Genomic DNA, 14,594 nt, shown 5'->3' with positions numbered 1-14,594 from the left:
CTATTACTGCTGTATCTTACACAGCTTTCAATAACATCTTCATTAAATAACAAACCTATTAAAAAAAACTATAAACTTGCTATAATTACTGTATGGACGGTTTTTAGCTTACCTGAGCCAATTTGTTAATCACCTCAAACAGCCAACCTGTTCGGAATCTTCGGAAAATCATTAACGCGGATAAATTAAATTCGAATATATTATATATTTTGTCATTGTGTAATCATGTCTTTAAAAAAATCCTCACCTCAGATAAAGACAAGAAAGAAAAAAACCCCGACACGTGTCCACAATGGGTTAATCAGTTGACGTCTCTCAGTTGAGAGTCCCTCGCAGGCGCTAAATCTGAAGAGCACTTCAAAGAGGGATTCACATCACATCACCACACACATACACGCTCACAAATCAAACTACAGAGGAACAAACTAAGAAATTGAGCTTTTGGTAAAATATCGACTCTACTTTGGGGCTGTAATAAAACTTTAATCAGAACAAACTGCCATAAACAAGAAGACACGCGGCGGACTGCGCGAGCGAGGAGTCGCATCAATCACGCAAAATGCTGCGAGGCTTCACACCTTCGCACTGATCGGACTCGTTCGCTGCGTTCCGTCGATCTATTGAACGGTCACTCGGACACTACTTTCCAATAAAACCTATTTCACAAACAGCTTTTCCTGTCCCGAGCACATTTATCTGTATCACTGACGCCTTCGGGACCTTCTCCAGCTGTGCCGTCGAAAACCCCGCTGGTTTCCGTCACTTTTCAACATGATCAACACCTTTTGCCAAGGGTAAGCAAACACTTTGCTTTATGGAGTCTGATACCATTCAACTCTTCAGACAGTAATTTTCTGATAAACGCATTGAATTTCGTGTCATTTTCTAATTCAGGTAGTTGAGAGCAATGGCACCTTCTTGTAAACCCTGTGAACTGGATATTTGCTTCTCCCACCTCAAGTAAGAGTCAAAAGACAATTTTCTGTAGTCAAGATGCAGATTCTTTCAGCTGTTTTGCTGCTGTTCTGTTTGCACAAGGTGAGTACCATCCTTTCCATTTTTTACATATATAAAAACTGCATTCAATTATGTTTAAACTTTGAGCAATTTAAAGCAGTGCAAATTTAGTGTAGCACACTTGTCTATTTTAGTGAAACTACTTAATTAAAATAAAATATAAAAGTATAATATGTATAATATGCTATGTGTAATACTGGTGAATCAGTCAGTCATGCAGTTGTCTTTTAAATGTATTTTTATTTGCTTAATTAACTTTTTATTTTCCATACATTATTATTAAAATTGAGATATTGGAATTAGATAGCAGCATACCCTTTTCTCAGTTTTTTTTATTTTATTTATTTATTATTTTTTTGCAGTACCATTGAATATAGATTATAAGGAAGCTAAATGAAGCAAGGATTTATTTTTGAATGCATTAACTTTATGACTTCAGAAATGTTGAATTTAGCACCATGCTACTTTAAATGTCTGTTTTGTTTTTAGAAAATAGAGGAATAAGTCAAATATTGGAAGTATTTTTTTTTAGATGTACAATATGCAAGTGTAGATGGATAGCAGATAAAATAAAATGAGTATAATATTACAGGTAGCTAATGAAAAAAATCTCAATTGAGTATATAAGTATTAAATCTTGATGTGTATTATTCCTTTTTTTGCCATATGTTTATTAACAAATAGATTTTGATGCGAATGCATTTTTTTTTGTATAAAATTCTTACAGTCATACAGAAAATTTCCAAATCACTTCAAAACCTCCAGCGTCACAGAACTGCATACAAATGTAATTTTCAGTTAGATGTATTTATGAAGCCCAACCTTGCACAGAATTAATTTTAATATTTGGCTGTCCGCAGTGTGAAACTCTTGAGAAATAGTACCTGTGGGAATGGCCTCTGTCTATGAGTACATCCACTTTTGTTCAATCCTCCAAAGGCAGCGTCCCGATGGATTAGAGTCCCTACAGTCTCTCTCTCTCTCTCTCTCTCTCTCTCTCTCTCTCTCTCTCTCTCTCTCTCTCTCTCTCTAACACATTCACACACACAGTGATTAAAATACTGTAGAAGTAGCCCAGCATCTGTGCCCCTCCCTGGGGACAGATAAGAGGGTCAGAGCCTTCACACTAGTAACTATTCATTCCATGACATCTGCTGCAGTCAACCTCTGAGAGCAGGATGGAGAACAATGTGATCAGCACTAAATCCACTTGAGCACAACCCCACGACTCTATTGTTTAGACACATTTCCTTTCATTCCTCATCTTTGTACAATGATTGTTCTCTGCATGGCAGAGGTTTAGCACAGTTGGCCTTTGCTTCCAGAGTGCTGCTCTCTTTAAAACTCCCTCAGTCGCCCGTCGTTGTGCTTTGCTCCTGTTCATGCGTAAGAAGCATAACAGCCATCAATCTCTGCTCAAGTTTTGGCAAAGTGCCGCTTTGTTGTTTGAAAGAAGATGATTGAGGAAGGTGGTATGTAATGTCCATAGAACTGACTCCAGCATCACACAGATGTTTGTTCATTATGCAAGCGGCTGAGAAACACTTATATGATGTCGGTCAGTAAGAATGGCACATAAATGTCTTAAATGGCAGTTATTTCGTCGGAAACTCTGCCTAAGCCAAAATCTTAACTCAGAGGCACGTTTGACTACTCAGACTTAAATGGTTTATGGGGAGCAAATTTAAAGCCGGAATAAAGATTTGCATTGAATTCCCTATCGCGAGGTCATCCAGCTCTCCGGCTGTCTTTGTGCACAATTAGCTTTGATTTATATTATTTGTTTACTGGAGAAAAACTAGCGGTGGAGAATTTACTCAAAAATTTACAGTGCTCAGATTAGGAGCCACACTTTAATCGTATGCCTCTGATAATGCCGCATGGCCTGATTGATTAGTTTTTCAGGAAGCTTATGTCAGAAAAACTAATCCGTCTTTGGATTGTGCCAGCCGTGTAAGGTTCTCCGCTCTGGTGCTGTATCACGGAGGCGAATTACAGAGCTGCTGGGCTGTGATAAGGCCCTCGTCTCTTTCATACACCCGTCCCTCCGGACAATAAAAACGCTGTTTATATTCTTCAGAACCTGCTGCAGCCCGAGTCTTCACATCAAGCCCTCGCTGGATTTGCCATGTGAGGGGAGAATGTACATCGGGCTCTCAGAATTGGGCTGAGGACACCAAATTAGGGGAAAAAGGAGTGCCAGAATGGAATGGTGAAATGTGTTTGTAGGTCCAGTAACCCAGAAATTCCTGCGAGAGAGATTACATGAGGATTTCAGCCAGTGCGTCTGTAAATATGAGCGTTTCACACTAGATTGGCATTATCAGTGCTGGGCTTATACACCAGTGATGTGTATCTGTGTCTATATTGGGGTCACTGTTGCTTTCCAGAAGCCTGCCTCAGTAATCCCTCATAAACAACGTTGTCTGTGACATTTACCGCTATAAGCAGTGATGTTTAGTGGCATGTTTGCTCATTTCAAATGAAATAAATGTCACAACCAAATGCAGTTGCCATTTACATTACCATAATTTAAAGTTTGCTTTATTGTTGTTTTTATAAAATATCTACTTTTTTTCTAGAAGAAAAAGATACGACCAACATGTGGGATTAAAATAGTTTGGCCAGACAGAACTTTATGATATAGAGAAACATGATGATCATAGTCAGTGTGTGTTTGGATTTCTCACCACTCCAATAATTGAAATGATTATTATTATTATTTGCTTCAGAGGATTGTACAAATTAGCATGCAGTGCAATTTCTGGCCCCATGTTTAAAATAGATTTCCATAAATTAGCATTCATTTACTACTGTAGGAATCTAAAAAATAACTGTTTGGTTTTTCTGAGGTTTAATATTTAAAAATTAAATTCTGAATATGTGTAGACAGATTATGGTAATGCCATTTGTCAAAGTTCTGACTTTTATTTTTGTCATGGATGTAATGTCAGTGTCATCTATTACCTGAGATATGAAATCAATGCTTTTCCACTTATGGGCTGGACACTGTGATTTCGGAGTGTTCCAGAGCTGAAGGACAGGCCTGTATATTTCAGGCTTGTTATCATGATAGATGTTTTGTGAAGCATCTCTTTGACCCAGTGTGTACATCAAACGCTGCCATGTTTGTGCATTATTTATTAGTATGGTCATGTAACCACAACCTGCGGTCATTTATGTACTTCACTAATTTCTTTGTTTAGACATCTTTGTTACAGTCTGTCAGTATCAATTTTATACACAGAAACATACTTAAATATATAATACAGTACCCAAATATGAACATGTGTGACTATATTTCTTTTACTGAATGAAAAAAATAAATAATTTTGAGCTTTCACTGTATGGACAGTGAACACACACACACAAACACACACATTTTTCAAAATACTTTCTTGCTACACAGAAAGAACGTCATACAGGTTTGGAACAACAAGGTGAGTAAATGATTGCTAAATTTTCCTATTTGGGTACTGCTATAATATACCTTTAATTATGTTTCTGTGTCTGAAATTGATATTAATACTGACAGAGTGTAACAAAGATGTCTAAAAGAAATAAAAAGAGGACATAATTAGAATGTTTAGTATTTGTTGATCATGTTGTAAGATTAAAACATTAACTTTCATCTATTTCACTAGGACCATATTTCTTTCACCTGCATTTTTTAATTCATCTCTTCATCACTTATTCTGTCACTGATGTGGTGATGTCAGCGCTCTTCAATGAAGAACCTGTCATCTCTATGAGAAACCAAAAAAGACTTCTTTTTTTTTGCTGCTGTCTCATTGTCTTCAAAAAGACACTGGTATGTCTAAAAACAGTTAGGATTCCTCCTAATCAAAGAACAGAGACATCTGTACTGTCAGTTCTAACGCTGCGCTGACAGATAGGAAGGGCTGGCTCCATATGCTTCACACGTATGATTCTCACTATTTATATTTGTATGATCTTCATCCGAAGCAAAGAGGGAAATTAAGGTGAACAAAGTACCGTTGGAAATGGAACATCAGAAGTGCTCTCAATCAGGAAGTGTAAAGTACTGCACACAATTTATTTATTCATTGTTTATGATCGTTACTCTCCAGTGACATTTTTGCATGTGAAACTTGTGATCATAGCTGTTATTCTTGCTGAGGAAATGTCAAACACATTTGTTGGAACAAAGATCAGACAGATGGGTATAATGGTATTGTAGAGGTGTTGATGGGATGGTAGTTACAACAGCAGAGTGTGGAACAAAGAGCCATCAGGTAACAAGAATCACTGCTCACCTAACAGTCCTGGTCTTGTTAACAAATTATGATGTACAGTATAACACAATAGCACCTTGTCTGACTCCATTGAATTGGCCCTTGATGCTTTTTAACATATTTTCCAGCAGCTTGATCCCACAGTTGTTGACTTATGTTTGGAGCATGTTAATGCATGCAATTAATTAAACATGTTTAAAACATGTTTAATTTGGTATTATAACGGTTTCATTCCGTTAACACCTGCTGCGTGCTCTGTCCCAAAAATGCTTCATACTATACCTTTTGTCAACAGACCCAAAGACAAAAAAATTATTGGTTAATTGGCTAATAATTAATTTCCTGTAAGTTGTCCTAATATAATAATCAAATATGATTGACATGCAGAAAGTACTGACAAAAAAAAGACAGGCTGCTTTTATTATTATAAAAAGATTTTTTTTTTTTTTTTATTAAAAGGTAGTATTGTAGTACAGTATATGTGAATCCTCAAGAAGGAACTACATGTGATAATGTTAGCTACAGAAAATAAATAAATAAATAATATATATATATATATATATATATATATATATATATATATATATATATATATATATATATATATATATATATATATATATATATATATATATATATATATATATGCAATGGACAGCCTTATTATCCCTCTAGTACACAACAATATTTGAAGGCCCCTCCCATATGTTTTCTCTGGTACATTTTTTAAATTTACAGAAACTAGGAATGTCCATAGGTCAATATTTTTCAAAAATGTAATTAACCAATCAATATTAATTTTACTTGACTTTTCCAATTGTTTGTGATTTGCTTATATATGCAGGTTTGTATATATTTTATAAAAAAAATTATATCCAATAAAATATCTATATATTTTCTTTATAAAAATTGTCTTGGCATTTGTATTAATTTATTGATATTCCAGGTCTAGAATAACACTTTTTAAATTTAGGCTACCTCATACAGTATACACCTGTTTGTGAACCTCTGCTTTATGACACTTAGTTGCTGTTACTAAAAAGATTAAATCTATAGATTCATGAGATATTTTCAGTTATACATTTATGATGCATAACTACAATATGACCCTTGTATCAGATAAATTAATCAGAGAAAGTACTGAAACAATACTGGCACATGTGTGGGTCTTCTAAATCTTTTTTTTTTATTTTTATCGATTTTAGAGAGCACGAGTTTCGAAATGTTCAGAATTAAAATTTTAATGCAGAGTTCCATACAAATGTTAAAGCATGCATTTCATTGGCCTCACATCACTTTAATTGCAAGTCATTGAAAGCGACCGTACCTCTGATTGGTTACAGTTCTGAGCGGATGATTTAAGGGTCCGGTGACTGAAGCAGCCATGCATAAGTGTTTGACGCTGTAAGGGTCAGGTGCTAATGACAGGGGGGATTATATGGCATTAGGCATGCAGCACAGCGTACAGTGATCAGTCCCGGCTGAGGGTGAGGATTTCTCTCTTTGATCCTCTCCACTGAACACCTGCCATTTGTTAGGAGCCTGGCTCTTGATTAAGAGTGATGGGTTTCGGGTGTGCGGCTGTTTCACCCATCAGGGTAGCAATCTATTCTGCGGCTGTGTGTAGACTCAGGCCCCCACCTGACTCCTCCAGACCTTCTCTTGAAACTGCTCTTTGTGTGAATCATTACAAATGAAATGCCATGTAACACCACACAGGAGAAACAGTGGGGGAGATGAAGAGAGAGAGAGAGACCAAGGTATGAGTAAAATGACAGACTTTGGGGAGGAACAGTGGGCTGGACGGGTGTAATAAAGAGGAAGCTGCTGCCATGTTCAGTACTCTACAAGAACAAGAAACTGACGTTTGGTTGAATTATGGGTGACATGTCTAAAACAATGGCTCTTTAATGTATAGACAATTTGGCTTAGATGTTGTGCATTGTGTATTTAATGACAGTGTACTAAGGTGTTTTTTGATTGAGAACATCAGAGGGTAGGTTTAGGTGATCTCAGATGGTTGTGTAGTGCGCATGCTAATGACACACAATAATCATTCAGGTTTGAAGCCTCTTGAGCTTTGGTCCAGGAAACTTGTTGTTGTTAAATGATGACTTACAGTAAACTCCTTTTTCTCATATATGACTACAAAAACATGAAATATGCACAAGTCATTGTGCTTTCTTGTGTTTTTTGTCCTTTTTCGAACTCAACAGCCATGTCACATTGAGTTGTACTATATATAATTCTTCAAACAAATTATCCATTGAAAAAAATAACATCATACAGGTGGAATGGAGTGACATGATGGTGAGGTTGGAAAGCTGGAATGCACTACAGGTCTTTTAAAATATGAACAGATTTTAGAACACTACACATCATAAACATGTTTAAAACTGGTCGTCATACACTAAACAAATGAGGATTACACACTACTGGGCTTTCAAATTGTCCCCAGACTCAACCAACCAGACTCAGCAGAAACATGCCTCATTGAAAAGAATGTGTTATAAAAATCTGATTTTCTGTGAAATCTATCAACTCTTAACACTACATTAACTCTGACTGCCCAGTATCCACAGATTTGCTCTGACTTGTAGCAACTAGCGTTGCCTCATCCAGACTGCAAATCCAAGCAAAAATCTGGGCAAAAGTCAGCAAAGAAGCTAAGTATTTCAGCCTTACATAATGTCATAAGTTTTAGTTTTGGGTGAACTGTCACTTTAAAAAAAAAAGGAGAATATAAAATTCAAGGAAGTAAATTCTCCAATTAAGGTTCAAATCACAGTTGCAGCATAATGCTAAACAAGCAGTCTCTGGGGCTGAGAAATAGCGAGACAGCACAAAAAAAGAGAAATGGATGGAAAATGACAAGAAGGTGCAGGTCTGACATCCGAACAGATTCATGCCCACGGGCTGGAGAGCCATCACAGATATCAGATGTGTGCTACAGCCAGACGGTGCAAATGCATTTTAACAGCATCCTCATCCATGATCCGCCACTGAGATGTCCCTGACTTCTTAATAACTTTCTAGAGGGCTAGTTCTGGTCACCATGGCAATTACCTTTATGTCAAGCCGTAAAAGATATGTCCACTCCAGGGACTGGCAGACAGCTTGCTCCATAATGCTCATTACAGATGAACATCTAGACTGATTCTTCTCTCACTTTGTGGATGTCACATTGTGACTGACACATTGTACAATACGTTATCAAATTACAGATATTTTATCAGATTTTTAAACCTTTTAATTTCTTTGATGGTATAGATTGGTTAGACTATATATGCTGATATCTACGTTATATATATATATACATACACACACACACACACACAGACACACACACAAATATTATTGATTAAAGGAAAAGGGTTAGGTTTAAAACTTGAAACCATTACAACTATTGTGTATATATACTGTTAAAATGATTCCAATGATTATCTAGAGAGTTTCAGGTTGTCAAACATCACCTGATCATAGTTAATATGATAAACTGTGGCAATTCTGATAGAACACTTGTGTGAACCTGAGAGGAATTATACAGCTGTTGTTTGTCTAAGCAGAAAATGAAAGGTAAATAGCATTTTATTACTCTGACTCTAGCCTGCAGGACAGTACTGAAGTTCAGTCAAAGTCTTAATTAACGTCCTTAGATGTCCCCTTAGCAAACCTTACCTCTACCAAAGTCACAGCTTCAGTCCTTCCCTTGAGTTAGACATCAATCATATTACCGAAATACAGTAGAATTACTGCCAACCTACATGTGGGGAAGAGACAGAGAGCAAGAGAGAGAGGGAAAGGATTGGGACAAGTTTTCCTCTCAAGTCAGTTAAGCGTTTTATTTTGCCTGTGATCCCTCTACTTGTCACAGCAATTTCCCCAGTTGTTCATCATCCTTTAACTGCTTCCACATTAGCATTATCATCTCCTTCCTGCTTCACCTGAAGTTGTCTCTCTGCACAATTTCTCTAAATGTGAATGGTATTCATCTTCTCTTGTCAAGTCATTGAGGTCTACGAAATGAAAAATGAAGCGACTCACAAGCAGACCGAGAACAGAGATATGAGCGCTCTAGTTTAGTGAACATCGTACAAGACCAGGGGGACTCAAAAGTGAATAAATGTTTCATCAAACACAAAAATCTCTATTTCTTTTTTCTCATTTCCATTGAGGGTTATCTTCAATCTTTGTTCAGTGGACTTCCAGACGATGCTGCAGCCCATAAATGAATTACGGAAATGTACACTGCATTCTTTCTCTCTCTGTTTGTACGTGGAGGTATTGTCTTAATTAAGTTTTGTGAAGAATGATAGATGAACAGACCCCCCAATCCGTGGGAGATGCATTGATTTCACATTATACAGGGAACTTTCAAATTACTGGGCTATTACAGGCTGTTTGCATCATTTATAATGTTGTGCATGATGTTCTCAAGCTGTTGCGCTATTTGACAACAACATTTTACACCCATTTTAAAGTTTACACAGACAATCAGAAATGTTATTTTGTTTACATAAGATTTTTAACCATATTCGATAAAACTCAGCCTCTGAAACACTGATACGCTCTGGACCATTTTAGATGGAAATGTCTTCATGAATGTCTTCATCCTTTGCTGACTGAGTTTTCATATGCTGCTGTTAAGCTTACAGCAAAATTAGTAATTATAGAGAAAATACAGGGTTGCTCGTCTGTGCGATTTCAAACAGCCCTACTTTCACATCTGCTTCAGCAAATGATCCTCTCAGCCGTGCCTCAGGATGGCAGCCTGCGCTAATTACCAGCCAAACTAGTTTGGCTTATTTCTACAAATTATTAAGACTTTATCTTAAGTGGACCAGAACTCAATCCTGGAGCAAAAAGGTTATTTGGCACATAGGATCAGCACTGCAGTGTTTTGCAGAAATAATAAATGTTTAACCTTTGCAGATCATTTGGATGTTTTTTAAACATTAAAGGTACAAATATATAACCCAGACATACATTACATAGAACTATTCATGGTTTATTCATTATTATTTACAAATAGATTTTTACAAAAAGATTTTAAGATTAATATCCTTCCTGTTTATTGCAACCTAAATTAAAACTATTATTTAGGCAAAGAAAACAGCAGTGCTAATATTCCTGCAGCATGGCTGTGACCCAAGGCCAAGGAAATTGGGCATGCACTATTGCACTTTACATTTGTATAATAAAGATAATGTACACTAGATAATGTGACTATAGATTTTGTATATATATATATGGATTCTCATGTTTGTGCGTTTGTGCTTTTCGCAGTGTTGTTGGAAGGTCACATGCAGAAGAGTCCATATTCCAGAGGTGGGGCTCGTGGACTGGGGGGAGACTGAAAATGAAGACCACCCCTCCCCCAAAAGCGTCAGCCCCCGTGTTCTCAACCCCCTGCGCCTTTTCGCCCGGGGATCCCCTGGGTTTAAGAGCAACAGGAGGGAGATTACATATTTGGAAAACATCGAGGACCCTTGGGACTGGTTATCTAACCAGACAGATGTCAGAGAGGCGCAGAGCAGGACTAAACGCAGACCCATTGTGAAAACGGGCAAGTTTAAAAAAATGTTCGGCTGGGGTGACTTCAACTCCAACATCAAAACTGTGAAACTCAATCTCCTCATTACAGGCAAGATAGTGGACCATGGCAACGGCACATTCAGCGTTTATTTCCGCCACAACTCCACGGGCCTAGGAAACGTCTCCGTAAGCCTGGTGCCGCCTTCCAAGGTGGTGGAGTTTGAGATCGCCCAGCAGTCCACCCTGGAGACGAAGGACTCGAAATCTTTCAATTGTCGCATCGAGTACCAGAAAACAGACCGCAGCAAAAAGACTTCACACTGCAGCTATGAACCGTCCAACACGTGTTACCAAGAGTCCACCCAGAGCCACGTGTCCTGGCTCTGCTCGAAGCCCTTCAAAGTCATATGCATCTACATCGCCTTCTACAGCACTGACTATAAACTGGTGCAGAAAATCTGCCCCGATTACAACTATCACAGTGACACGCCGTACGCATCCACAGGTTAAGATCCAGTCCATCCTGGACAGTGAGAATGGTCAACCTCATTTTCACCATGTGTTTCATCTGATTTAAAAGCAATTAAAATAAATCCAGATGTTTCGCATTAGGCTACACTACTGGCATTGCCTTGGCCTATTATGATACAACAGTCACGAAGTTTGATGGCAAAATATGGCAAAATAACTGATCAGCGCTTTTGTTTTTGGCTTTAAACGTCTCACATCCATCCCACGGTTCGAGTTCCAATGGGAATTTGTTTTCTGAAAACAGACCATATTTCGCTATTTGTTAAGCTAATAATTCACAGAACTGCAGTATACGCGAAACACCTTTTTATTGTGAGGTATGTGTGTGCGTGTTTTATTGAGGGTTGGGGCCTCTTGTTCAACACTAAATTGTTTGAAGCATTTATGCAGTTGTCAAGATAAGTGTGAACGGGTTAAATCATTCAGCAAAGACATCACTTACAAATTACTCTTAGTTATTTCGCATTTCACAAAAGATCTGTGTGTGAATTGAGATTTGTGTATAATTTCAAAGAGTAATGTGCCATGTCTCACGAGAGCACAATTCATTGGACAGGTGGATTTAGTGAATCTGGCAGCCGGTTAACAACCCTTTGTCATGGTCTCGCCACAGAGATCCACATTTGCAGGCTCTAATTAACATTAATTATAGTGGGAAATTTCACTTACAAACCATGACAGAGGGGCCCGGAGCCAAAAACTGAAATTTAGCATGTCAGTCAGCAAACCTCTATTCAAGCCAGTGACTTTGGACTGGAATCAAACTCTTTTGTGTCAAAGTGAAAAAAGTGTCAGGAGTAAATACAGGCATTTATGCAAACGCACACGAGGGTAATTTAATACAATTTGTGAGTCTACCTTGTATTGAGTCTTTCATCATTTAAAACAGAATATGGAGAGTATTTGAAGGAATTATTTTTGTTTGCACATTATAGTCTAAATGTCAGTGTGTCTCAATGAACCAGTTGAAATGCCATAGTCTGATAATCAGAACTGGAATTCTCAGGTTCCATGTGTGTGTGTGTGTGTGTGTGTGTGTGTGCCAAACAGATTATGGCCGTTTATTTCATGAAGGTTTATTTTGCAGTTCTGCTCAAATTGAAAAATCAGATGGATAATTAATTGTTCCGATACTCTTGTCTTGCCACATGAACATTTACATCAAGAACATGTCGATACAAAGATAGCTGTTTATAATTGTATTTAGTTTATAATCCTGTGTGCAATTTTGTGAATAGTGTATAAATGTGACTATAAAACCGTGTGTATTTAGACTTTAAAAGGATGAATTTGTTTCTTTAATCTTACAATCCAGCATTGATCAGTTTTTCCTACTTTAAGTGTTTGACAGTTATATCAAGTAGAAGTAGAGTTGAGCCATCTAGCTTGTTACAGTTGTATTTTTTTTTTTAGCAAACTGTACGATTTATCTGTAAAAATAAAAAATAAAAAAATAAATACCTGTGAGCTTCCAGCTTTTTTTTAACCCTCTATGGCATGCATTTGCACTGATTTGCTATGAAACCATTTTTGCTTAGAAATTATTAGTAAATTTCACAAAGACATTGCAAGTAACACATAGAAATAACTTATTTTTAAGTAAAAAATCCAGTGTGGATCATTTTTAAAATCTTTTATTAAACACCTTTATACTTTATAACACATTTATACTTCAATACTTCCCTAAAAACTAGTTTGTTCTCTTTCAGTAAAGCAGTTTATAGAGCACTTCGATGTGCCTCCCTGTGGGAGAGAAAATCAAATGTCACGTTGCTTAAAAAGATTATATTGTTGGTTTCTTTTTAAAATGTCCTTTTATTTCAAACATAGTCATAGTTCATTTTTTCAGTAAAGGAAAAATTATGCTGCCATAGAGGGTTAATTTATTGTTTGTATTCAGTAATACTGTCGCAGATTTAAACATGAAGCATATCCAGCATATCCATATCTGTTGTCGTTTTTATGACTACATAAAACACTGATTCTTCAATCAGTAAAATCTCCTGCAAAATCACATTACCTCTGGATAAAAACATTACATCCTGTGATATGTGCTACATTTCATCAAGCTCTAGTACATGATCATATTCAATAAAAAGCTTTCTGATGTACAGACCAGTGTTACATTATTTTATGTGCATATGAAAACGATGGACTCTTCCTCAAATGTTAACCTTTTGTTTCTTTCAGAATGGATTGTCATGTTTTTGGCTTTCAACACTGACGGCCTCCCACCATCTGATTCACACAGAACAAAAGAAAAGAACAAAAAGACAAAGCTGAATTGCCCTATGATGGAAAAAAGAACAACTGTATGAATTTGCAATGTCTCATTAGCTCAGTGGTGCACTTAAAAATTGTCTTCCAGATAGACAGGAGTGGGAGAGAGGTTTTCTAATAGTGAGATGTTATCACAGAGTTCCCAAGGAGCCAAAGAAAACGTTCGGCATGAAGCGGCATGTTGGCACGGGAAAAAGATGCGTGTTTGATAGCTCGGATTACGGACTGCATGCTGTTCGCTTTAATTAGCCCTGATTTCCTCATCATGGAGGGTGTGAGAGCAATACGCTGCAACTGCTGCAGACAGAGACCACAAAATGTTGCGGTAGCACAACTTACACTGCAGTTACAGAACCAGGAACAATTGTGCTAATGCTGTTTAGTGTTTAGAATAAGACTCTAATGTTTAATCAATCACAAAATGACTATGTTTAGCAAAATGCAATTTGCAGTTGAGCTTGATGGCCGGTTGTTCTTATATTGTTCTTTTTGCCCATTTCATCACCTCTTTTAACCTTCTTGAAATGTGTAAAACGCAAATAACCAAACCAAAATGTCAAAACATTAGTCATTTTGCAGGTGACATTTCACTACTTTTCTAAACATAACTATAACAAACTCCTCAGGATGAGATCATGAAGTAAAACACTGCCCTTACTGAAAAATACAATTTAGTAAGCCATATATAATAGTATAACAAGGTATTTATACATATGCCAAAAAAAGAGAGGATGCATTTAACTGATCAAAAATGATAGCAAAGACAATGCTACAAAATATTTATATTTCAAATTCTCTATTCTTGATCTTGTTTTCAAATAATCCTGAAAAAGCAACTTCATTTAACAACTAAATGATTTCTGATTATTGATTTCTGAAGGATCATGTGACACTGAAGACTGGATTGCTTGGTCATTGCAGGAAATAATTAAAATTCAAAAATGTAAACATTTTTAATCAATGATTTGACTGCTT

The 14,594-nt window shown here is 36.8% G+C and overlaps 1 protein-coding gene across 1 annotated transcript; it reads left to right on the top strand.

The window, feature by feature from the left end:
* The first annotated feature begins 268 nt into the window (after positions 1–268).
* On the top strand, positions 269–12,898 carry nxph2a (neurexophilin 2a). Its single transcript, XM_059499832.1, has 4 exons — positions 269–611; positions 672–794; positions 895–1,038; positions 10,560–12,898. Exons 3-4 carry the CDS (start codon positions 994–996, stop codon positions 11,316–11,318), a joined length of 804 nt encoding a protein of 267 aa, XP_059355815.1. The 5' UTR covers positions 269–611; positions 672–794; positions 895–993; the 3' UTR covers positions 11,319–12,898.
* Positions 12,899–14,594: the final 1,696 nt, after the last annotated feature.

This window comes from Carassius carassius, chromosome 19, assembly GCF_963082965.1.
Source record: "Carassius carassius chromosome 19, fCarCar2.1, whole genome shotgun sequence".
Lineage (NCBI taxonomy): Eukaryota > Metazoa > Chordata > Actinopteri > Cypriniformes > Cyprinidae > Carassius > Carassius carassius.
This window is presented reverse-complemented; position numbering and strand designations above follow the sequence as displayed.